At 50.0% G+C, this 25,862-nt stretch overlaps 2 protein-coding genes and 1 pseudogene across 2 annotated transcripts; 1 reads left to right on the forward strand and 2 right to left on the reverse strand.

Moving 5' to 3' along the window:
* Window positions 1-1,645: 1,645 nt before the first annotated feature.
* On the forward strand, window positions 1,646-2,392 carry LOC105202488. The gene has a single exon (XM_011171050.2). It carries the CDS (start codon window positions 1,646-1,648, stop codon window positions 2,390-2,392), a length of 747 nt encoding a protein of 248 aa, XP_011169352.1.
* Window positions 2,393-15,119: 12,727 nt separating this feature from the next.
* LOC120358288 lies at window positions 15,120-18,111 on the reverse strand (annotated as a pseudogene).
* A 6,285-nt stretch (window positions 18,112-24,396) lies between these two features.
* On the reverse strand, window positions 24,397-25,098 carry LOC113005347. Its single transcript, XM_039452020.1, has 2 exons — window positions 25,050-25,098; window positions 24,397-24,722 (listed from the first exon to the last, which is right to left on the reverse strand). Exons 1-2 carry the CDS (start codon window positions 25,096-25,098, stop codon window positions 24,397-24,399), a joined length of 375 nt encoding a protein of 124 aa, XP_039307954.1.
* Between the last annotated feature and the right edge of the window lie 764 nt (window positions 25,099-25,862).

Below are 25,862 nucleotides of genomic sequence, written 5' to 3' on the forward strand. Positions count from 1 at the left end.
GAAACCCATATACGGCCCGGCCTATGCGGGATACCAGCGTCAGCTGAACCCGCCGTCAGACGCGCCAGATAAGAAAGTGGGCGAAACAAAGCCCGTCCGGGAAAACCGGAGCAACCTGGCCAATAAGGCCAATCAACAACTCCCCCAAGAGACCACAATGGAGACAAAGATGCAGGAGATTCTGGCCAGAGTCCTCCCAAAGTACCTTGGAGAATTGGGTCTCTCCTCTACACTGGGGACGAACCGAGATGGCTCAGTTTCCCGAGCAAAGCCTAAGGTCGCAAAGGGGGCTGCTGCGGCCGTTCCTGACGCCGGGAAAAAGGCAAAACCGCCGCTGCCAACAACAACATCAAGCGGAGAGCAGCCGTGGACCCTGGTGGTCAAAAAATCGGCCAAAAAGAAAAAGGCCAAGGGAGTGGCCACCCAGGGAGGGGGAAACCCTTTGAGAGAAACTGGTGCGGGCCTCCCCAAGGAGGTCACAAAAGGAACCGGAGGCAGCAAGACCCCTGCCCTGACCCCTCCTCTTTCCTCACGAAAAAAAAGAGGGGATCTGCCAAGCCTACCAGCGCGAAAATCAGGCCACCGAGCACCGCGGCGGTCTCGGTGACCTGTTCCGACCGGGAGGCTTACGCCGAGGTTATGAGGATGGCAAGAAGCCAAATTAACCTCGAAGCTCTCGAGTTCGGAGACCTGAGACCTCCAAGGGCCGTGACCGGCGCGCTCATTTTGGAGGTTTGGGGCGACGGCAACGCCGAAAAAGCCGACGCCCTGGCCAATGAGCTCCGCGAGGTCATGGCCCACAGAGACGATGTAAGAATTGCTCGCCCCTCCAAGTCGGTGGAGCTGAGGATGTCTGGTATGGACGATTCCATCACGACACAGGAGGTGGCGAATGCCGTGGGGAACATCGAAAGCTGCTCCCCACTGGACGTAAAAGTGGGAGAGATCCGCCGGGCCCCTAATGGCCTCGGTACGTGCTGGCTGCGGTGCCCCGTGAGGGCCGACAAAGCAGTCCTGGCCACTCCACGCCTCAAAGTGGGGTGGTCGAGCTGCAGAGCCACGCTCCTGCCCTCGCGGGGGCTGCAGTGCTATAGATGCTTGGCCGCCGGGCACACACAGCTAAACTGCAGCAGCCAGATAGACAGGTCTGGCTGCTGCTACCGATGCGGCAGCATCGGCCACCAGGCCAATGTCTGCATCAATAAAGTAAGCTGTCCGGTGTGTCTGGATAGGGGAAGACCGGCGGATCATAGAGTGGGGAGCAAGTCTTGCTCATCCACTGCCAAGGGAAGAGCGGCTCAGATAAGCGTGGCAAAACCTGCGGCCAAAGGTCCGCAAAATGCAGAAGCGACCGGGGGGAAAGGACGGAACGGTCTCCCAACAACTCTCCTCTGACTCTACTCTCCCCACTACGTCGCTAACCACAACAAAAAAGAAGAAGGGAGGGGCTGCCAGAACGCAATCCCCTCCCAAAAACACCTCCCCAACAACAAATGGGGAGGTCGTGCCCAAAAGACGGCGGCAACTAAAACGCCGACCGCTCCCAAGGCCCCCTCCCCAGTGGACGGTGAGCCCCGCGAGGTAGAGGTGCCGCTAGCACCACTAGAAGAGATGGAGGTGGAGGAGTCTTAGCCATCAATCAGCAATGTCTCAGAGGCTCCTCCAAACAAACCTGATTCACGCCAGGGCTGCACAGGACATTCTGTTGCAGTGCCTGGCGGAAAGAGGTGGAGGGCTGGCTATCGCCGCCGACCCATATAGGATCCCCGACGATCATCCAAATTGGGCCGGGGATACCTTGGGCAGGGTGGCGATAGTCAGCCAGCACGCACGCGACGCCCCGCCAATGCTCCTGGTGGAGTCCGGCGAGAGCTTCGTCCTGGTCGAGTGGGGACCCATCGACGTCCGCAGAGTTTACTCCCCCCCGAGTCTCAGTCGGGGGGAGTACGAGGCGGCCCTGGAGCAGGCGGGAGAGGCCATCTTCAGGCGCTCTCCCAGGCCTATCATCATGGGAGAGGATTTCAACGCTCACGCGGTCGCGTGGGGGTCCCCGACCACGAACCCCAGAGGCCGTCTTACCCTTGAGTTGGTGGCGGGACTCGACCTTGCTTTGCTCAACCGAGGTCGAGTCAGCACCTTCGTGGGTGGCCGTGGTGAATCCATAGTGGATCTCACGTGGGCCTCTCCGGACGCCCTAGACAGGGTCAGAGCCTGGAGAGTGGAGGCCGCTCGGGGAGCTTACCGATCACAGGTTGATCGAGACGGAGGTGGCCTCCACACCCGCGGAGGTGCGAGCGAGAATCCGCCGCCAATTGGCGGAGAGGAGATGGGTCCTCAGAAAACTCGATCAGGAGGCCCTCGAGGTCAGCCTCACGGTGTCTACGTGGGCTGACCGGGGGCAAGACGCCGGGGCCGAAGCAGAGGCGGAATGGCTCTGCGACGCCATGTCGCGTGCGTGCGATGCCTCCATGCCCCGCAGTCGGCCAAGGGCCAAGCGTGCTACCTATTGGTGGTCCAAGGAGCTCGCCCAACTGAGGCGGGCGACGGTGGCCACCAGAAAGGCTTTCACGCGCGCCCGCCGTCGGGGCATGAAGGCAGAGGTAGAGGAGACAAGGGCGGCCCTCAGAGACGCCAGGAAGGCGCTGAGGGTCGCCATTCGCCGGGCGAAGGCTGAGGCCTGAGAAGAGTTCATCTCAGGCCTCACGAGGGACCCATGGGAAAGGCCATATAAAATGGCAGTCGGGAAACTCCGCCAATGGGCCCCTCCCCTTATTGAGACATTGGACCCCCAGTTCCTAAAGTGGGTGGTCGACCAACTGTTCCCCACCCGCGGGAGGGACATACCGGCTCGGTCCAATCCCCCTCCGGGTTGGTCGGAGGAGCTGGGGGTCAGAGACTATGAGCTCGAGGAGGCTTTTGCCCGATTGCGGATTAAAAATAAGGGCAGAGCCCGCGCGCCCGGCCCAGACGGAGTCTTCGGCAAAGTCTGGGACCGGGCCGCACCGGTGGTGGGTGAGGACCTCAAAAGGGTCCTCACCCAGTGCTTCAAAAAAGGAGTATTTCCCAGGAAGAGGGCCCGGCTTGTCCTACTAAGGAAAGTGGGCAAACCAGTGGAGGACCTCTCTACGTACAGGCCCCTCTGCATACTGGAAGATGCGGGCAAAATCCACGAGCGTGTAATTGCCAACCGCATCATCCGGCATCTCTCCCGGATAGGTCCCGATCTATCCCCCGGTCAGTTCGGATTCCGCGAGAAGCGCTCAACGATAGATGCTATTCAGCACGTTCGCGCCCTCGTGGAGTCCATGACGGGGGAGGGAAGGGTGGCGTTGGCGGTGTCGCTAGATATCGCCAACGCCTTTAACACCGTCTCGTTGGGCAGGGTAGTGGCGGCCCTGGTCGAATACTATGGCCTGCCGCCCTACCTTGTCGAGACGGTGAGGGACTATTTCCGGGACAGAACGCTGGAGTACATAGACAAGGATGGACTCCAGTAGCAGAGGGACATGACGTGCGGCGTTCCGCAGGGGTCGGTTCTCGGGCCCCTGCTATGGGACGCCGCGTACGACGTCGTCCTCCGCACGGGCCTCCCCCCCCCGGCTGCCACACTGTGTGTTACGCCGATGACACTTTAGTGGTAGCTGGGGGAACCTCCTGGGAAGACGCGGTTGCGCAGGTGAACAGGGCGGTGGCATGCGTTGTCGGTGCAATAGAGGACTTGGGGCTAAGGGTGGCCCCACACAAAACGGAAGCCATCATTTTCCACGATGGCTTCTGGGGGCCCCCTCCACAGGCCTCAGTCTTTGTGGGTAGAATCCAAATCCAGGTGGGGACAACCCTGAAGTACCTGGGGTTGACCCTAGACGGCCGGTGGGGCTTCGTCGAGCATTTCGACGACATTACCCCACGGTTGGGCAAGAGGGCCAATGCCCTCAGAGGTCTGATGCCCAACCTCCGGGGCCCGGGTATAGGTGCGAGATGCGCGTATATGCACGCAGTCATGTCCGAGGCGCTATACGGCGCCCCGGTCTGGTGCGGGCGATGTGGGCCAGCAGCAAGATTAAGAAGCATTTGCATTCAGTGCAAAGGTTGCTGGCTCTACGCGTTGCGCACGCTTATCGCACCTCTCCAAAAGACGCCATAATGGTTCTGGCGGGAGTGCCACCAGTACAATTCCTGGCAACGGCCCGAGCTGCCTTGTACGCTCGGGTTAAAGCCTCCCGCCTACGGGGCAACATCATTGCCCCGAGGACCATGGCGTCGTGGAGAGCCCGTCGGCGGGCAATCGAGGTATGGCGAGACCACCTCGTCGAAAACCCGCCGACAGTGAGCACCCGGGTTCTGGAGGCCGTCCTCCCCCACCTGGAGGAGTGGGTGGACCGCCCATGGGGCGGTCTATCCTATCGTATGATGCAGGTGTTCACCGGACACGGTTGTTTCGGTGAGTACCTGTGTCGAATAAGGAAGGAGCTGACAGCGCGCTGCCACCATTGCGAGGCGGAGGTGGACTCTGCGCAGCACACGCTGGAGCATTGCCCAGCGTGGGACGAGCTGCGCGGAGTCCTTAAAAACGATGTTGGGGAAGACCTCTCCCTGGGGGCCATCGTTGCTAAGATGGTCCTCAGGGAGAGTTGTTGGAAGGCGGTTGCCTCCTTCTGCAAACAGGTTATGTTACAGAAGGAGGTGGCCGAGACTGCCAGGGAGAGGCAAAGAGAAGGAAGACCCGGGGAGGGGGGGGCGGCAGGCGACGACGTCGCCAACCCAACCCCCATGGGAACGGTGGAAGCGGGGACCCCCGCCCTCCGAGAGATCGGCCTGGCCCCCCCCCCGATGGCGGGAGCCCCCGCAGAAAGCGGAGAAGGATCGTCGGCGCTGCACCCCCCCTCCCTCCAAACCATCGAGGAGGAGGGGGAAAGCAACGGCGACCTCCCCAACGATAACAGGGAGGACGAGCCTCCTGCCTCCCCTGTCGAAGACCCTGCATATGGGACCCGAAGCTGGGCGAGGCAGTTCACGCCAAGTTCGGCTCCCGGCGGGGCTAACTCCCAGTAACATCGGGAGGAGGGTCCTTTTCCAGTCAGAAGGGGTAACCTTCCCAGCCTCGCCGGAGGGAGGGGAGTGGGGCAAGTGCTCCCTCCCCACGAGAGCATGGGAGCTTGCACCAATGGTGCAGCTAGGCCCGGGAACCATCCGGCGGGGGCCGGACCCCCGGGCCTGTACCCCCAAAACCAACAGGGGAAGAGGCGGGGGAGGGACGGTGTCCCACTCCCCCGACCTAGGGCAGATAAAGCGCCCCTGGCGAGACGAGTCGGCCCCAACTAGCCGACTTGGTCCGGGGGGCTCCGGAAGTATGCTGCACGCGTTCCCGGAGTCCCCCAGTTATGGACCAGGGTAGGACACCCGGAGAGGTTTTAGTGGGTAGGCCCTCGCCGGCACGTCGCCGGCGGGGGAGAGCCCCACATAACCACCAAGCCTCCCCCAAGGCCTGGGGTATGCGATAACGCATTTCCTCTTCGTAAAAAAAAAGGGAAGGGATTGAAATGGGGGAGTGGGAAAAACACTTTAGAGGGGTGCTGGGGGGAATAGAGTAAAGGATAAGAGGGGAGGTAATGGGGATAGGGGTAGAGGAGGAAGAAAAGATTAGTAGAGAGGAAATTGGTAGGGCGATAAGGAGATTGAGGGACGGAAAAGCGGCAGGAGGAGATGGGATTACGAATGAAGTATGGAAATATGGAGGAAAAGAAATAAGGGAATGGCTGTGGGAGATATGTAATAGAGTTTGGAAGGGAGAGGGATGGCCGGAAGATTGGAGAGAAGGGATAGTGGTACCGATAGTGAAAAAAGGGGAGGGGGAAAAGGCAGAAGACTATAGGGGGGTTACGCTTACGCAAACGGCGTATAAAGTGTATGCGACGGTTTTGGCGGAGAGATTGAGGGAAGAAGTGGAAAATAAAGGGATATTACCACCGAGTCAAACGGGGTTTAGGAGAGGGGTAGGAACGATAAACCACATATAAGTGTTAAATTATTTAATAAATAAGAAAATAGCGGAAGCAAAAGGCAAAATAGTAGTTATGTTTGTGGATATGAAAGCAGCGTTTGACTCGGTGGATAAGGAGATACTGGTACAGACAATGAGGAGGAAGGGAGTGAGAGAGAGTCTGGTGGTGAGGTGTAAGGAAGTTTTGAAGGAGACAATAAGTAGAGTAAGGGTGGGGGAAAGAGAGGGGGGAAACGTTTGGACAAATAGAGGAGTGAGACAGGGATGTCCGTTGAGCCCATGCATGTTTACACTACTGCTAGCGGATTTGGATGAGAAATTGGAGAAGCGGGGATGGGGGGGGCGTAAAGGTGAAGGGAAGAAAAATTTATTCCCTGGCGTATGCGGATGATGTGGCGGTGGTGGCAGAGGATGAAGCAGGGATGAAAGGGTTAATAAAAACATTAGAAGGATATGTAGAACAGAAAAGATTAGAAGTAAATGTGGAGAAGACAAAAGTGATGAGGTGTAGAAGAGGGGGCGGGAGACAGAAAAAGATAATATGGAAATGGAAAGAAAATGAAATAGAGGAAGTGAAAAGGTATAAATATCTGGGCTATGTGATGATGGCAAATGGGGGACAGAAAGAACATATAGAAGAGAGAGTAAAAAAAGGAGCGGTGGTGATGAGAGAAGTATGGGAAATAGGAAAGAGGAAATTCGGAAAGAACTGGGTTAGAAGGATGTTGTTATTTGATAGGTTGGTATGGACGGTGGTTAGTTATGGGGCAGAAATTTGGGGCTGGAAAGAAAGGGAAAGGGTAGAGAGGATACAGGACAGGTATTTGAAATGGGTAATAAGAGTGGGAAGGTACACACCGGGGTACATGGTAAAAGAGGAAATGCAGAGGGAAAAATTAAGGGGAAGGGCAGGAATGAGGGCATGGAGTTATGAAAAGAAACTGGGAGGAGGAGGGAGGGAATTGGCAAGGTTGTGTTGGGAGGAGATAAGAGGTAGAGCGAAGGAGGGAAAGGTGATGGGAAAATGGGAGGAAGAAAGAAGTAGTTTCTATGAAGAAAAGAGCTGGAATATCAAGGAGATAGAAAAGTTGAGAGAAGAGGGAGGGTTAAGGGGGGAAGAGGTGGTAGCAAGAGAGAGGAGGCGGCAGGAAGAGGAAAGGTGGGAAAAAATTAGGAGTTCAAAGTTCAATAGATGGTATAACAGAGTGAAGGCAAAGGGAGTGCCGGAGTACTTGAAGAGAGATTGGAAAGAGGAAAGATGGAAAAAGATTGCGAGGTTTAGATTAGGAGATGGTATGAGAGGAGGTAGATACTGGGAAGAGAAAGAGAAAAGAAAGTGTAGGATGGGGAGAGGAGACGTGGGAGCATATATGGGAGGAATGCACTGATTGGGGGACGGAAAAGGGATGGCAGGAGATGGTAGGAGAGGTTTTAGGTGAGAGGGGGAAGGGAGAGGTTTGGATGAAAAAACTGGAGGAGATGCGGGAGGGAGGAGGGTGGCTGGGTATGAATGAGAGTCTGGAAGGAAGAGAGGAAAGTATGGAAGAAAGCGGCGGAAATGGAGGTCCAAAGAATGAGTGTAGAAGTATGAATGAATGAGTGATTTTTCTCTTTCTCTCTCTCGTGCGTTGTAAAAGAAGCAAGGAATAAAAAAGGTTGAAACTATGTAAGCGGAGCGGAAGTCCGCAATGTACTCCGCAAGGAATAAAGTACCTACTACTACTACTATGGAGCGTTTAGTGAACTACAAGTGCAAGTAGGTAAGTCAACTCCTACGGTAAAACGTGGGGACAATCATTAATAAACATTCTGTGTGTGTGTGTGTGTGTGTGTGTGTGTGTGTGCGCGCGCGCGTGTGTGCGTGTGCGTGCGTGCGTGTGTGTATATACAGGGTGAGTCATTTTAGTCTATGGATCCGAATATCTTCCAAATAACGGTATCTACAAAAAAATGGTTTAGATAAAAGTTGACAGGACAGAGGGGGTCATTCAATTGTACCACTGGTTTTGACCTTGAGGTCAATTTTGAAGGTTATTTCAAGGTCACAATGGATTTTTTACATGGGACACCCTATTTTTGAGTGCGGATTTCGAAAGAGCGGAAAATTTTACATCAAACTTGTTTTATGAAAAAAATTGTTTTTGCGACCTTGGAAAGGTCAAAAATAAAGGTGAAATGCCTGAAAAACGATCTGGTGTACTTTTTCTGAAATGACGTGATTTTCTGGGTAACACAAATGTGCATAATGCTTAAACAAAGTCAATGAATTGTAAAAGTGTTAATCACTTTGACTAGCTTGACCTTGAGGTTAATTTTCAAGGTTGTTTGAGGCTCATAACGCATTTTTTGATTAGTAAACCCTATTTTGGACCGCAGAACCTGTTTCTTGACAATGGGCTCTTAAACAATGGCACTTTTTACATAAGCATAGGGATTTTTTAGTTTTTCGACCTGACCTTTTGAAGGTCATATCAAGGTCATATCAAGGTCAAAAGCACTTTCATCTTACTTTTAGCGTTACCCGGAAACAACGACGTGGACGTAGTAAGTTCTGTTTCCTTTAGGGTGCATTATCGTGAGTCCCCTTGCCTCTCACTAACACTGTAATTTAAATGAATTACCCACGGAGTAATTGTTCAAAAGTACCTCCGTTGGCTTCGAGGCATAACTGCAATCTGTTTTGAAAACTATCCACAGTTCTAAGCAGGGTAGCTCTAGGAATGGCTGCACAAGCTCTACGAATGCGGTCCATAAAATCATCTCTTGTGGTTGGTCGTTCAGCAAAAACAACATTTTTCAAGTATCCCCATAAAAAGAAATCAGGCGACGTCAAATCTGGTGAGCAAGGAGGCCATTCAACTGGACCCCTTCGTCCAATCCATCTGTCAGTGTAACTGGCATTTAAAAAGGCACGTACAATGAGTGCATAATGCGGTGCAGCACCATCTTGTTGAAACCACATTCTTGCTCTTGTTGCTCTTGTTGTAAGTCAACATCTTCTAATAAGCCTGGTAAGTGATCTCTTAGCAACGATAAGTAACTGTGTCTATCAACGTTCTCTTCAAAAAAATAAGGTCCAATCAAATAACCATTTACAATGCCGCACCACACCATAATACTCCATCGATTTTGATGATCTATTGGCCTATACCAGTGGGGATTAACATCTGACCAATAATGGCAGTTGTTTCTATTAAGTTGTCCGTCACTATAAAATTTAGCCTCATCTGAGAAAAGCACATACCTAAAAAAATTAGGATCATCGTGTAACATTTGTAAAGCCCACTGGCAAAAAGCAATACGCATCAGATGATGATTAGGCTGTAAAGCCTGCGTAAAAGTGATGTGGAAAGGGTGGTAATTTAGAGCTCTTAAAATTCTAACAACAGTTCTTTGTGGTATACCTATTTCCCTTTCAATCTGGCGAGTACTAACATGAGGATTAAGGTGAAGTATTGCTAAAATAGTTACGGCTCGCGCATCATTTTCCTCATATTCATGATGTTGACGTTGATGAACAAGATGTCCATTGCGAGCTCTTTGGACTAAACTACGTATTGTCATATCAGTTGGATGTCGCCTTTCAGGAAAACGTTGAGCATAAAGCCTTGATGCTGCATTATAATTGCTATGACACTCCCCTAAAACTAATATAATATCAACAATCTCATTAGGACTATAATCAGCCATTCTGGAAAGGTAACTTGTGAATGTAATTACCTACATACCCTGTATGTATGTTTGAAATTTTTTAATTTAAGCAACTTTATATAACGCACGGTCCTGAGACGATGTATTCGCGCTCCTTAGTTACGCCGTCCGGCGGCGCCGTTGCTAAGGCGCGAGCGGTGGGAGGGGAGCAATAGGAGTGCGTCGAAGAATCCGGCCGAAAGTTGCAAGTAGTAATGTTTATGCACATTTGTGTTACCCAGAAAACCACGTCATTTCAGAAAAAGTACACCAGATCGTTTTTCAGGCATTTCACCTTCATTTTTGACCTTTCCAAGGTCGCAAAAACAATTTTTTCATAAGACAAGTTTGATGTAAAATTTTCCGCTCTTTCGAAATCCGCAGTCAAAAATAGGGTGTCCCATTTAAAAAAACCATCGTGACCTTGAAACAACCTTCAAAATTGACCTCAAGGTTGAAACCAGTGGTACAATTGAATGACCCCCTCTGTCCTGGTCAACTTTTATCTAAACCATTTTTTTTTAGATACCGTTATTTGGAAGATATTCGGGTCCATAGATTAAAATAACTCACCCTGTATATAAGATATATAATCAGTCACTAAATACGAATAAATATGTGTACAAAACAATCCTTTAAAAAGCGATATCGCCGTCAATTGAGGACGCATCTGTTGGATCCAGTGACATCACTGTATGCGGATAATTTGCACGCGTGTGCGCACCATGCTATCACTGTGCGGGCATATTGTTATCTGGGTAGCTTCAGGGCGGGTGTTCGTGAACGCGATCGACTTATGCGATTTGTTGTAACAACGTACACTCAAGGACTTTGATTCTGTCCATGGGGAAATTTTCCAAACTGAAAAGTCATCACTTTCTACATACTCGCAGTCAGGGTGATTTGACATGAAGCGCGGAAACGCGGAAACGTGGAAACGCGGAAATAACTAGATTTTGCGTTTCTGCGTTCCGTCGTTCCTTTCCGCGTGTTTGAGCGGAAAAGCGGAATCCAACGGAATCACACTGATGTATGCCGATGTGCACGTAAAATAAATCGAGTTTGTAATAGACGACCCTGTATAATTTAAATAATTATTAATACTCAGTAAACATAATAGTGCTATTATTTTGATAGAAAAATCTTTGTAATTTTTCACTTCTTTCGACACAGATTAACACGTAAAATCTAAACTAAAATCTTAGATTTTGTATACGGATTAAATACGTAAATTTTTGTAAAAAAAATTGTGCTGATATTAATTATACAAATACACGTTAATTTACATAAACAAAGTTCAATTATACATTTGACATACATGTACGTTTTTGACTTCCAAGTTGATCATCTTTAGTAAATATAATAAATATTATAATAAGCACAAATGTTTAAAATCATATCTATTAACGATTGGTACTCAATATCTGAATTAATAAAATAATTGTATTTTTGTTCACAGGCAACGAAATGTGGCTACTGCGGTTTTAATCGCATTTCCACAAGTAAATTGTCGCTATCACCTTGCAGAAGTCTTCTTCTCTCAGTAAAAATAGGCCGTACTCATATACTATGGTCTTTTTGCAATTTTTTGTAACGCAAGTACAAATAAAACATTGGAATAACTTTTTTCTTAGTTATTTCTGCATATCTTAATTATCGGTTCATCCCTTGCTTGCATGAGATACTTCATAATAACATAATGTTTGGATCCATATTATATACACTATTAAAACATTAAAATAATTGGAGTATGTAGAAATATACTTTCTTCTTCAATCGGCTCCGGATAAAATACTACAGCCATTGGAGCCGCATTGACAACGGATTTTAGTGTTCGTTCCGCAAATTTTTTCTCCTTGTATTACATAGAGCACGATTTGCGCGGAAAAGCGGAACGAAATGGTGAAAACTAGACATTTATATTCGTTTCTTAAAATAATATTCACTTAATTTATTACAATTTTTAATAATATACTTACCTTTTTAGCTTATTTATTGAATACAATCATTTAAATTAATTAACACCGTTAAAAATTAATAATTTATAATTTCCCGTTCCGCTTTTCCGCTCGAAATATGCTTTATGTAATACAAGGTATCCAAAACAGACGGAACAGAACGCGCGGAAATGCGGGAATCTTAGTAAGTCTAGTTATTTTTGTTTTCCGCGTTTCCACGTTTCTGCGTTTCCGCGCTTTATGTAAAATCACCCTCAGGGTTGAGTACGTATAATACTTGATGCATTATACGTGTATAAAATCATGTATAATACATACGTATTATACATGGGTTTATACGTATGTATAATACGTCGAGCGCTGATTGCGCCTCTTCAGGCCTTTGACGGAAGCGTATGCTTATAACGTAACGTCGATAACGTTATTTAACTGGTTATGTTATACGAGTATGTTGTAGAGCTTGTGGTTGAATCATAACCTATGATTATTGTCCCCGGTCCCCGGTCTGTGTGACAATAAAAGAAAAAGTTATAAAGTACAATACGAGCGATAAATAAAAAATGAGTCAGGGTGGCAGGCCAACCCATAATTTTTGGGAAAATGGTGACTTTGAGCGACGTTCTGTAGGTGGAAAAATGATAGCCTACTGCATGGTTTGTGAAAAAACTTTAACAAACTCCTCGAAATCTAGGTTACAAACCCACAGGTTAACAAAATAAAATATGGAGAAAATGACTCATCACTCATCAGAGATGAAAGAGTAAACTATATTGAATGTTTGTGAAATTTTTATGTTTACAGGACAACCTGCAATAGAGATAAGCATAGATTGACAGCTTTGAAGTCAAATGATATCAATGGAAATATGCTCAATGCAATCCAAATTAACATTATTGATACGATAGCGGATTCGTCATCGGATGAATCGGATCCAAGATCTTCAAAGATCATCGCAATAGGAGTCGAAAATGCTGAACATGTTCCCGTTATTGTTCCTGATCACAAAATATCAACTATACTATCTCAGGAACTGAGTGCAGATATTTCGTCTACGTCCGTTCTTCCATGTGCAAAAAAACATAAAACATCGAAACCTCAACGAGGATTGAATTTACATTTTGATTATGTTTCAGAAAAAAATAAAATCCATTTTGACGAGTCTATGGCAAAATTTTTCTATGGATGCAACATCCCTTTCGACAAAGTTGAATCCAAGGTGTTTTTGGATTGCATGAGAACCATACGACCTGGATGCAAGCCACTGTCTGCGGCAGCGATGGCAAATCAGTTTCTCCACGATTCTCATGCCCAACTCGAAAAACTCCGTTCGACTTTGTTGCAGAATGCCGCAATATTCAGTTTCTGTCGTGGTTATTAATTCTAAAACCAAGAATATTACGAAGCGCTGGAATTATTATTTTCCAATTTCAGGCGATCAATTCTTGGCTTTGGAATTGGCATGTTATTGTTTGCCGATCAGAGCGGAGCCGTGAGCTCGGTCTATCGTCTGCGTGATCGCGCGCGTGGTCAAACGATGCGCGCCGTAACCGACCAATTGGCGTCCGGTACACGACGCTCTTGCGTATCAGAACAGCTAAGTCCAGCACGATTTGTTCCCGGCGAAACCACAAAAAGTTTCACGTGAAACCCTCGGAAACAGATCGTGTCGCAGGCTAGATAGGCTCCCGAAAATGCGGGAGCGCGCCGTTTTCTTCGCAGTCGGGTTCCGAGGAGTATCGTGATTACAGAAAGCGATTATCTCAGTGCGAAATAAAAGATATATTTTTTTTTCAAACGCAACAAGCACATTCGAAGTAATTCAATCGGCATCTCCATCCCGCCAAATAGCATCAGTGCCAAAATCGCGCTCCAGTGCCGTGCAGCGCACAACTTTGTCTAATTCCGAAGGAGTATTGATCCTCTTTAGGACAAAAACGGAACAGGAGTCGCACATAGTTGCTTTTGTGCAGTCCCAAGACAAAAAATATATATATTTGAAGACATGGCATGCGCAGAAAAATGATGACAATTTCACAAATATAATTCATGATGCAATCGATTTATCGAGAACAAAATTCAACATCACGATCTACGCCGCCATTTCTGACGAAAATTTGGAATCGATAGATTTAAATAGATGCAGAACACTGTGGTCATTGCAATGCCATAAGTCCTTCGCTGCATCTGTCGAAGTCGACTTCGAGCTTGCAGAAAATGTACGTTACTTACTTGACGAATTCTCAAGTAGAGAATTGTAAGAGAATTTAATAGTACATGGAGGAACAGACATCAAATTACGAGACAATTCACATTCTCATCACTGGAGTTTATTTTCATCTTGTATGAAAAACTATGGAGCTATGAGACAGCTAGTGGGCAACAGGGAGTGCAGATTAAAGAAAAACGTTGTGAGCATCTTAATTGAAGACTCCTTCGAGGAAAGGTTGAATTATGCTTTGGATTTGTTGAAGCCTATTCACTCAATTGCACAAAATTGCAAGCAGCAAAACACCACGATTGCTGATGTCGAACAATAGTTGATGGTGGTCGATAATGAGAACTATAAATCAATTCAATGTCGAATCGAAGAAGTCCTAACTCCAATTGTCTTAACAGCAAATTTTTTTCATCCCATCTACCGAGGTAAACGATTCGCAGAAGATGTGATACGTATGACAAAGACTACGGATTTCATGCTTGAGGAACTTGATCCAGATCAAATGAACAAGTTTGGAAATTATAGAAATTCACAGAATTCAACAGAATTATTCAGTTCTCGTCGTTTAAAAGAATACGATGCACTGTCATTCTGGCGGGTAGTTTCTTCAGTACACCCAAAGTTATCATCCTTTGCTATGAAAATCCTAAGACTCCCTGTTGCTGTGCACAAATCGATATCACATCCGGCTAATGTTAATGACTTAACGCCTAAACGATTTGAAAAGCTCACAAATTTATTCTTTAACTTATACGTTTGAATCTATTTCGAATTTGTTTTTCTGTTGGTAATATGGCAATACTAAGTGTTAAATAGTAGTTAAAAGGGAAATATTCTACTGTTAATGTATTTAAACTATATATGAACTCAAAGTTTCTTTGCGTTTTCGCGAATTTTGTTCATTTTATGAAATGAGATACGAAAAAGCATTTGATAAGAGTTTATATCGAACTTATCCAGTTATGGATTTTGTGATTTAAAATGTGAAATATTGTTAAGAAAAAAGGTGTTACAAAAGTGACAGCTTACGTACTTAAAAAAGTAACTTTCATGTATTTTTTTTATAAAAAATAAATTTATACATTTTGTACAAAAAATAAAAATAAAATTCTCATTTTTATACGGGTTCTTCCTTGTCATTTTATGTTAATTACAAATAAGCATTGATTCAGTTAGATTCTATCAATTCGTCGTAATGATCATCAAAAAACTCATTCATTTTCAGAGAATAGTAGATATCAAGTTTCATCGATCAACCCACAGTGAGACGGTTCCGTAAATCGGAGTGAACAAAAGCTCACAAAGAAAAGAGTCTTTCCAATTGCGCTGAAGCAGCAGGAATATTTAACAATTTTTTAGCCAGTAACGACAGTTTTGGGTAAAATGGACAAACTAAGATCCAAAATGCTTCTGGTGCTGTATGATTTCGTTCCGTCAATTTTCCAAAAATACCACGATCCTTCTGATAAACATCTCGATAAACAGTCTCGTTTCATCAGTGATATCTGCCAACTCCAATTTTTGTGTCAAAAAATAGAAAACCATTTTCATTTTTCGATGATCGTGTTCAAAACGTTTGCCCCGATACTGAGGATGTAGGAAATTGGCAGTGAGTACAATTGGTGTCAACACTTTTTCGAGTCGATCGTCTAATTTTTTTGCATCTGATCATTGGCTATCGGTATCACTAATTTGAGCCATTCTTCACAAGCTTTAGCTATGCTACAATCCGTCTTGACAGACGTTTATCAATTGGCATATTGGATCGAAGATCAAGATAAAATCTTGTAACTGTATCGCAAATGATGAGTCTCTGAGCAAGCTTTCGTATTTGGGGTCAAGTTGAATCTTTTTTTCATCAATCAGAGCTTGCATAAGATGCAAATTTTTTAGCAGACATTGGAACGCATCTCTGTAACTACACCACTTTGTGTCACAAGCTAGTATAATTCTGCATCCTCCTCGCTACTTTATTTCATGCTCTGCACTCGGTGACTTAAATTTACGCAAAAGTTTATTTACAATCTTTGCAAAATCATTCGAAACAAAAGCCTTGGCCAACAGATGGTCACTGTAGCTATGACACATAGTATGCCAAATCTCTATTTTTTTGCCCATTGACATCATCGGCGACGCATTGTCGGAAACTACGGTGGTAACGTTGAATTTTTCTTTTGCTAACTTCTTTTATTCCTTTGTTGACGATTTCTTTAAGTTGTTTGCCGGTTTCTCTGAGTCTCGTTATGTCCCAGGATTTTAGGAATGTACTTTTGGAGTTAACTGAGTGAAGGGTGAATACGTGTAAATGTATACGTGATATCTATATTTAATTAATTATCTTGATTCATATTGTACTAGCTTAATATACTATTCATTAAATTTATTACCGAAATTAAGGTAATTGAATAGAAAGTTACTAAATATTACGCGTATCAAGTATTAGGTGTAAACAAAGCCATTATAGGCGTGTCAAGTGTTCGGTGTAAACTAGGTCATACGTTTTATACGTATTATACATGTATTATCCGTGTAACGTATAAAACCCCAGAAATCATCAAATTCTCCAACCCTGCTCGTAGTTCATGATTAATAAAACGACTAGAGCTTATTGGTCATTACGTTAATCATGAACTGTAAGTATGTAGAAAGATAGTAGAATGTATAAGCCGGTTCAAACCCAGGGATCTCAGGGGGGTGCGGGGAAGGGGGGGAATATTACGGGTCGCGCGGGGGGACCTAACCGGTGATAAGGTCCCGCGGGTGGACCAAACCGGGTGGGGAGGGGGAGGGGGGCTTAAAACGGGGTCACACGTGTAAACCTAACCGGTAGTTCTGCGTAATCAATGTTTATATAAACAGAGATAACGATTCGAGGACCATGTTCTTGGCCGATGTTTAAATCAATTTGACACCTTTGAAATGTGTCGCGTGGAGGCAACTGGCCATTTAATGTAAACATGGACCATGTACTTGTCACTCTGTTTACATAAACATAATAAATCGCACCGCGAGGAGGTGGGTATGACAGTACTTTGAAATCGGAAATGGTTCTGCGTAATCAATGTTTATATAAACAGTGATAACGATTCGAGGACCATGTTCTTGGCCGATGTTTAAATAAATTTGACACCTTTGAAATGTGCCGCGTGCGGGGAAGGGGGGAATATTTCGGGTCTCACGGGGGGTCTAACCGGAGACGATGTTACGCGACCGGGGCGAGGGGGGAATTAAATCGGGGACACGTGTACGAACCTAACCGGTAGTTCTGCGTAATCAATGTTTAAGTAAACAGAGTGATAACGATTCGAGGACCATGTTCTTGGCCGACACCTTTGAAATGTGCCGCGTGGAGGCAACTGGCCATTTAATGTAAACATGGACCATGTACCTGTCACTCTGTTTACATAAACATAATAAATCACACCGCGAGGAGGTATGACTGTTCTTTGAAATCGGAAATGTCTGTCATCACGAGGGGGATAAGCGATACGATGGCGAAGGGGTGTGCGCGGCTATTTCCGCGGGGTCCGCCGCCGCCGCCGCCGCCGTCGCCGCCGCCGCCGCCGCCGCGTACGCGGAGGGGATGCGCGCTGTCTAACGCGGGGTCCGCTGGGGCGATCCGCCGCGTGCGTGGAGGGGATGCGCCCTTACGCATTCGCTCTCTCCGTCCCTCGCTCGCTTACTCGCTCATTCGATTTTCCCATACGTGGTAACGGGCATGCTTGCGCGTTTAGTCCCCCTCACCTCGCCACGCTTGTTTCTTTCGCGCGCCTCCTTAATGTAGGCGCCTAAAAAACGCGCGCCTCTACTATGTCGCATATTATTTACTAAGAAAATAGGAAACAATGGATAAGGATAGATTTTCAAATACATTTTAAAGAGTTTTTTAAAATCCTTTTTTTATTGTTCATGTAATGCTTCGTTCACAATAGTATCAATAGCGTAAGCTATTAATTCACACTCAATTTGCGAACTCTTATCGTAAAATTTGCGCAATAATTCTGTCGCGTCTGGTTTGTTCATGGCAAAGTTTTGACGCAAAAATGTTACAAAATGTGATCAAAGTCCTTGGGTGTATATACATGCGAGTGACGATCGTACACCAGGTGATCCAAAGGTTCTCCATCCACCAAATTATCATATCGAATCTGCGACTCAAGGCAGCAATCCCAAGGCGACGTCCTCACGGACTCAAGGCTGCTGCCTTGGCATTGTCGTAAATATGCGTGCTCTCCTCTAGACATTATTGCAGCGAATACGCGTGTGAACAAATGTGAACTGTAATAACTGTCCTCGAATTGTGAACATAACATTAATAAGCAATTTATAAAAATAAAAAATACAGTGAGTGAAATCAAGTTCTTGCCACTGAACAGATCTCATTAAGTTCTCTTAAAAATAATATATCTTTTTGTAAGATATTTCTTACAAAACATAATCTAGCTTGATTACATGTGGCAAATATTATTAGAGCATAAAAAAAATTACAGATAATATAATAAATAAAAGAGTAATGTTTAAGCGGGCGAATCCTGATAACGTACGTGACCGATAGCTCACCATCACTCACAGCGGCCGATGCCTAGAATTTTTCCGTTGGTTAGATTAGATAAGTCAAGATGATTGGTTGGTGGGTTATCGCATCGTGGGCTATCGGATCCCGTCCTGTTCGAGCAGTACTCACGACACAAGTTCCTTCCTGTTCAAATTAGCCTTACTTTAAATATAACTTTTTATTTAAGTCATTACAAGTGTACGATTAGCTCAGTGTTAGCGTATGAGGTTGCTATTCCAAAATCGTATTGGTTTAAATCCGGCGGCGCCAATGCAATTTTAAAAATTATAAAATAATGCGTAATTGTAATTAGTAAAATAGAGGAATCTTATATACAAAACAGTTAATACAGAATTAAATTATAAAAATAATAAAATTGTTAAAAAACTAAACAAAATTATTTTTATTACATGTTATTTGCTAAAAGAAAAAAATTTTTTAGCATTAAGAGGATTAACTTAAATCTAGCCTTTTATGCTTATTTGATATTCCTCTACATTTTAAAGGAGTGAGTCCCAGTTGCGTACAGACCCGATCGGATACCATCAGTCACGTAATCCTTTTTTTTTTATACGATGAAGGAAATGCTCATGGCACACCAGGTTGACTAAACCGTGGTAGTGTTGGACTCGAGTCAGACTCGGTGCTAACCCGGCCAAGTAATTTCAGCGACCAGGCTCGTCCTAACCTGCCTACCAACTAAAAACCTCACCGAGCCACCTCGCTCCAGATGAAGGAAGGTCCCGGCCAGCAAAACGCTATTTCATCAGTAGCCTTCCCCCGGGGTCGGAGCGTGAGCCCTCCGACGCGCCAGTTCGTCAGGTTGGGAGAGGACGTGCCAGGGTGGCAGTCAAGATACGTCAGCCGCCGCCTTGTTCACCCCGGGGTAGCGCCGTGAAAAACACCGCACGCCCCCCCCCCGCTCCTTTAGGGCAGGAGGCGAGCGCCAAACTTACCCGTTCTACGCCAATCCACTACCCAAGGTCCAGTGGTCCCTAGGGACCGACCGGGCCTACCTCCTATCCTCGAGTGGTCGGCTCGCCGGATGAGCGGAGGCCTCTACTCATTGGGCGGCCCAACAACCAGGGTCCTCGTCTTCTGGGCATCCCTGAGCGCAGGGGCAGCCGGAAACGAGGCCCAAGATCGCGGGATGCCCCCCCCCCCAGGGGGTCACTCCGCGGCCCTATCTCCTCCTCCGATAGGTGACCCCGGGAAGAAGGCGTCAACGCTTTCCCCGCCCGGGGTCTCAACGCCTTCTTGAGAGGGGTGCTCGAGTCGCGTCCCACTCGCTTCTGCCGTTACGGGAGAGGAAGGGGCTCGAGCACCACCTTTGCCTGAAGGAGGTGCGCGGCACTCGGACTGTCGAGTGCCTCGCACCTCTTTTTGGTCGGCGGACTCGTCCGGAGCCCAGAGGCTTCGGACGACTCCGACGATATCTCTATCACCCCCGTGATGAAGGCCTCACCGACAGAGGCCTCCGCCACGGGAGGGGTCTTCTCTATGTCTATATCGGCCACCGGCCCCTCCGACACACCACCATCCTCGGCCTGAACGCCGGGCGGGGTGGGAGGCGGAGGGGTCAGCGGCCGATTTTCTTCTGGGTCTCCGCCCTCCTCTCGCTGCGGAGGAGGGGGAGTCCTCTTCCCCGGTCGCGCGGCCGGGGGAACCCGCGGGGCGGTGATTGTGCGCTTTTCCTTTGGAGGCACACTCCGGGCAGAACGGCCTATTCGCGCATTCTGCCTGGTGTGCCCTTCCCCTCCGCAATTGAAGCAGCACCGGGCCCTGTCGACCTTGCCAAGTGCTGCGTATGTCCCTGGGCTAAGTACCAGAAACATTGCTGTGGAGATGCCTTGAGCACCTCCACGCGAGCCGCTACCCAACCCAGGGCCAAGCTCCCCGTCCGGGCGATCTTTGCAGCGGCGGCGACCGGGCACTGCACTATCACAGAACTCAGCCCCCGCCGACTGCGTGTCACCCGGCCTACCTTCAGGTCCGCCACGAAGCATGACCCGGAGTTGGCGACCGCCGTGGCCACCTCCTCCGAGGTCACCGAATCATCAAACCCGGAGATGCGGATCCCCACCATCCGCAGAGAGCAAGAGATCCGCACGTCCGGGCCTCCCGCGACGCGCCTCATCTCAGAGGGCAGTCTCTCAGCGGCTGGCCTGCTATCTTCACCGGGGATCTCCAGAAGGAGATCTCCAGAAGGAGACCCCCGGTCTGGGCTCGGCGGACCCGTAGCCCATTACTCCCTTGCGGCAGGATGTTCCCGAAGACAATGGCCTCCCTGGCCTGCCGCATTACTCCTGCGTAGGAGGCGTCATCCCCAGTCACTGTCACCAGAATCGCCGATAACTTGGGGACGCGCCTCCCTATCTTCCTCGCCGCGAGGACGTTGCTTCGCGGCGGACCTCCCTGCTTCTTTCTCTTTTTCTTCTTTTCCGGCTTGGCCGCCGGGGGGGCGGCAGACGCCGCTGCCCCCGATGGTCGAACCGTAACTCCTCCAAACGCCGGGGGGAACACCCCCCAACCGTTATCCCCCGTGGGACGAATGGGGGGCGCTCTTTGGCCCCCGTTGTCCACTTTCCTCCTCTTCCTGGTGCCGACGACCTCGACCCAGCTCCGATCGCTCGTAGGCGTATCGAGGCCGGGCGCTACCGCCGGCACGGCGGGGGGCTTAGAAGGCTCCTCCCGCGGAGCTCCTGCACTCCCTTTTCCCCCTTTTCTTTTCTTTTTCTTGCCGCTGGCGTCGGTGGGGACGGCGGCCGGGACAGCCCCCGTCTTCACCCGCGCCAGGCGCCTCTCCAGGCTCTCCACCGTCGCCGCCAGCCACTCCAACGTCCCCAGCACTCGAAAGGAGAAGAGCTGGGGGCAGAAGCGGCCGACGGAGGCGGCGGAGGGAAAGGAGACCTTCTCCTCGTTGGCTGCGGGACAGCAGCGGACGAGGAGGATCCACTTTGGAGCATGAGGGCGCGCTTGGCCACCTCCAGTTGCCCTCTCAATTTGGCGATCTCGGCCCGGAGGGACCCGCACCTCCTCCTCCCGGGCCGCGGTCGTCGTTTCCTCCTGTCCATCATCCCGCCCGAGACGGCCAATGGCGCGGTACGCCAGTGTCATGAGCGCCTCCCGGGCGAGATGAGTGTTTAACTTTATTTACCCCGACAGGTTGCTCGACAGTGGGCAACCTGTGGAGGCCTTATTTCTCGCGCCCTTGACCTCCCGGAGCCACCCATCAGCCAATCCGGCCAGATCGGTGGTCGTACTCCGGGAGATCACCCCCAGTTGGCGGTCAATGTATCGCCGCTGGTCCGGCGTGAACAGGGTCGGGGGGATCCAGATACGCTGGCGAGGCTGCGTATCATTCGCCCCCGTTCTCTCTCCCTCCAACTCCGAGCTCCGGATGACGTTGGCTCAGAGTCGGCGGCCTAAACTGCTCCAGGAAAGCCCCGTGGAGCCGGTCTTCCGTGTCCGCCCCGTCGGACAGTGGGGAGGGGGACCTGAAGGGTCCACTCCCGTCCAAGCGGGGTCGGCCACGGGCGCGTCTGCTTCTTACGTGAGTCGGGAGATCGGATCCGTCCCCCGAAACATCCGGGATCCGGACACGGCCTCCCGACTCGCCTAAATCGATAACCGGCTCCAAGGGGTTCCCGGTCATCGCTTCCTTCTCCTCACGCCGATCGACGTCCATGGGCTCAGCCCGGAACTGAGAGAGCCTCTGCCGCCTCCAACGAGGCGGGTCAGCGAGGTCCTCCCCGCTCGAGCCTCCCCCATGGACGCGGATCGGCGTCGATCCCTCCTTCATAGGTGGTGGCGGCGCGAACACCATCGTCTCAAAATATCGGGTCCCTTCCGACCCGATTGTGCTGTTGTCCAGCCGACCGCCACCCGTCTTGCGACGACCGTCGGCCAGCAGGACCGAGTCCTCTCCCGCAGACTTGGCCAGAACTCCGGCCCAGCAGGCCCTTTTGCCCGGTGTCAACTCACTAAGAGAGGCGTAGCCCTCCCCTATACTTTCTAAAGAGGAAGAGGATCCCCCCCGTATACTCCCCTCCCTCCCAGTTGGAATCCTCGTCCCCGGACAGCTCTCCTTCGAGCTGATCGAGGGCGAGAAACCGATCGATGGCGTCGCGGGTTTCGGGCCCGAGGCGCTCCCGCATCTGCAAGAGCGTCCCCCTGCGCGATTCCCGCGACGCCCCCAGACATTCACGAACATCAACTTCCACAGTATCCCGTTCGTCGGCGGAGCTTGTGGGCACCCCGCACGACAGCCTGTCAGTTGATATTGACAAGGGGGCACCCGGGACACTAGTCCCCCCTTGCCGGCCCTGGGGTATCCGACCCCCCCTTCGCGGTAAATTTTCCTTGCATTTGTCCATGTATCCTCATAGTGGGGTATTGTTTCGCGAGGGGAACCCCACCCTCGCCCCGAGGGGTATTACGGGCCGGTGTCCGGGGATCACCGACCCGAGGCGGACCTAATGGACGACACACACATCTCACGCGCCGACCAGGGAAAAACACAAAAAACGAAACCCAGATGCACGCAATTAAGCTCACACCCGGGATAACCCACGATCGACGCGCGCCAGACAATGGACTGCGGCGGGCAACCGAGACCCCCGATCCCAACAGGCACCCAGAACGATCCACCAATCAATGACCTTGGCGAAAACCAACACCTCCCACGACAATGCCCCCGCGCTAATGAGGAACATCTCCGGAAAGAATTGCCAGCCGCACCGGTTTACGGGTTGCTCCTAGGCCTGAAGGCCCGGTGTCGATAAACCCGGACTAGCCGGGGCCATCGACAACCAGCGGGTCAACACGCGGGATTTAGTCATCGACCAGAAAATCGCCCCAGGATTCTGCAAGGAGAAGGCGACCCGACCCCCCGCCGCGACGAACACCGTACACTGAACAATAACACACCACCATGGCGTCTGAGGCGCGAAACGCGGCATCTCAGACGCCGCCTCCTTGATTTTTTACAGAGGTTGTCTCCTCGCAACCCAGGAGGTGAAGCCAAGGTTCCCGGTCCATCCCGCATGTAATTTCAACACGTGATGGATTACGGTGTGTCAGCTCGGGCGCCAGGGTCGCTGAAATCCCTGAATCTACGGTCTGCGAGAGACCCCCTAGCGAGCTCGGGAAACCGCAGGAACGCCAATTCCTGTATCTAGAGTCGATCCGCAGCCTCGGGAGGCCCCGAAACGACTCCAGACCCCTACGGCAATCAGTCACGTAATCTAACTTAACCTAACCTTTTTTTTATAGTTGGGAAACGCTTTTATGGGTCCCCGGTCCTGTGGGGACAGGAACGCGGGGTATGTGAGACTCGCCGACCTAGACGTGGCCGGCATACCCACTAAAACCCACCTTTTTCCGGCGTCTGGGCTAGGGTCGGATCACGGGATCGAACTAGCATGCACCGCAATCCGTCCTAGCCCAAACGGGTCCCCACCCGAGAGCAGGAACCTCCCTCCGGAGTTAGCGGCCAGAGCTCGACCGAAATCGAGTTCTAGCCGCTCGAACCGGGATGCCGGGTATGTGTTGGACCCCCGTGGAGGAAGGCCCTAGGTACGCACTCCCGCATCCCAAGCCCCGAGACGGGTCAGCCGGGCAACTATCCCGCCGCTGATTCCGCCCGAGGCGTACCTCCTAAACAGTGGACAGGGTAGGGCCCTCTGTCCGGTCTAGCCGGCGCTGTGAGTCCCCCCACCCCTCTGTTCCTTCCCGGTCATTCCCCCTTTACTCTTCCCTGAGGAAGGAGGAAGGAGGGAGATGCAGCCGCGCCAGCAAGGTTTTCCCGGCGACGACATAATATATCGCCACCGGGACGGCGGCGATCTCCTATTGTAGGGATAGGGCGACGGGCTCACCCCATTCCTGCCCAGTCCCTCCCGAAGGAGAGGTTGGAGAGGGAGGAGGATCTACTGATGTTGTTGCAGGTATACTCTCCTCCGTCTCCCCCCCCTCACCGTCTTTCAGCGGGCGCGTTCGGGTCGTCCTCGCGTTTCCGCTTTGCCGCCTCCTTTTGTAGCATCACGGTGCCGCAGAAGGAGGCGAGTGCGTCCCATTTTTCCGGGCTCTCTAATATTTTTCTCAATACCCTGGGTAGGGAGAAGTCTTCTCCCACTACTGCCACAAGGGCACGGCGCTCGTCAGCCCACGCAGGGCATTCCTCGAGGGTATGTTGTTCCGTGTCCCTGGGCTCCGGACAGTGATGGCACCTTGTGGTGGCCTCCCGTCCAGTCCACTCGTGCAGGTGCTCCCCGAAGCAGCCATGCCCGGTGAGAGCACCTGCGTCATGTGGAACAAGAGGCCCAATCTAACCTTTTTTTTTTTTTTTTTACATGGGGAAATCCTCATAGGATACCCCTCCCTTCCGGGGGGAAGGGAGGCGGTTATGCCGGACTCCTACCGGCTAAAACCCCATGGTGGTTCCCTTTACATGAGACGTGGGGGGCGCCCCGGGATTGCTAAGGCATACTCTCAACGGGCGCCCCCCGAGCCCCTTCCCCTCTCCTATGGGAGAGGGACGTCTTAACTGGAGACCGTTGCGGGACCACCACGCAACGGTCTCCCCTACCGTGGAGCTGCGTGAAATGGGATAGGGTGCCCCCGCACCCCATCCCTGCAGCTCCTGACAGTCTCCGGGCTGGAGAGCCAGGCACATTTTCGCCCGCTCCTCCCTCCAGCCCGGGACTGTTTGGGGAGTTTACGAGGCCCGCGCGTACGCTCGGGCTCTCCTCCGCAGCCTCTCCTTTCGGCAGGGAGCGGCGTTCGGGGCCGACTCCCTCCTTCTCTCTTCGCTCTCCTTCTGCGAGATGACAGACTCGCAGAAAGAGAGCGCGGGGCCCAATCTAATCTAACTTAACCCAACCTAACCCAACAAACGAAAATACTTTAGGCATCAGGGCATCAATTGTCTAACTTCGGTGAGATGATTCACTTCTCACATTTTCATCTCACGTGAAAATATTCACCCGATTGTGTAACCATAAAGTGAAAATACGACATCATTAGTTTACTAATATGGGGAATATAATTTTGTCCGAGACTGTACTATTTTTTCACATAGTACTGTAACTTGCCAGTGAGAGTTAAAAATAATAAAATATAGTATTGAGGTTTGAACAAAAATCCATTCTCTAGATAATCTGCAATTTATTCATTATTTAACGGGGTACAGTTATGACATAACGTCTTTTTTTTTTTTTTTTTTTTTTATCGGGGGGAAAATACTCATAGTACCCCGGGTTGGCTAGACCACGGGAGTGTGGGACTCGGGATGCGGTACCCCTCGCCGGCACAGACCGCTTGCGCGGCAGAAAGTTGGCGAGGCCCGGCCCGCCTACCCACTAAAAACCCACCGAGCCCATCTCGCCCCGTTGTGTGGAGGGACCGGGATTGCTATAGCACTCTCCAACATCCCTCCAC

This window comes from Solenopsis invicta, chromosome 7, assembly GCF_016802725.1.
Source record: "Solenopsis invicta isolate M01_SB chromosome 7, UNIL_Sinv_3.0, whole genome shotgun sequence".
NCBI lineage: Eukaryota > Metazoa > Arthropoda > Insecta > Hymenoptera > Formicidae > Solenopsis > Solenopsis invicta.

Bases quoted from the DNA above. Each gene is read 5' to 3' on its own strand.
- LOC113005347 (XM_039452020.1), bottom strand. From the start codon at position 25,098: ATGTGCCTGGCTCTCCAGCCCGGAGACTGTCAGGAGCTGCAGGGATGG. The intron at 24,723-25,049 runs GTGCGGGGGCAC...CACATGACGCAG, and splicing joins TCAGGAGCTGCAGGGATGGG to GTGCTCTCACCGGGCATGGC.
- LOC105202488 (XM_011171050.2), top strand. From the start codon at position 1,646: ATGTCTCAGAGGCTCCTCCAAACAAACCTGATTCACGCCAGGGCTGCA.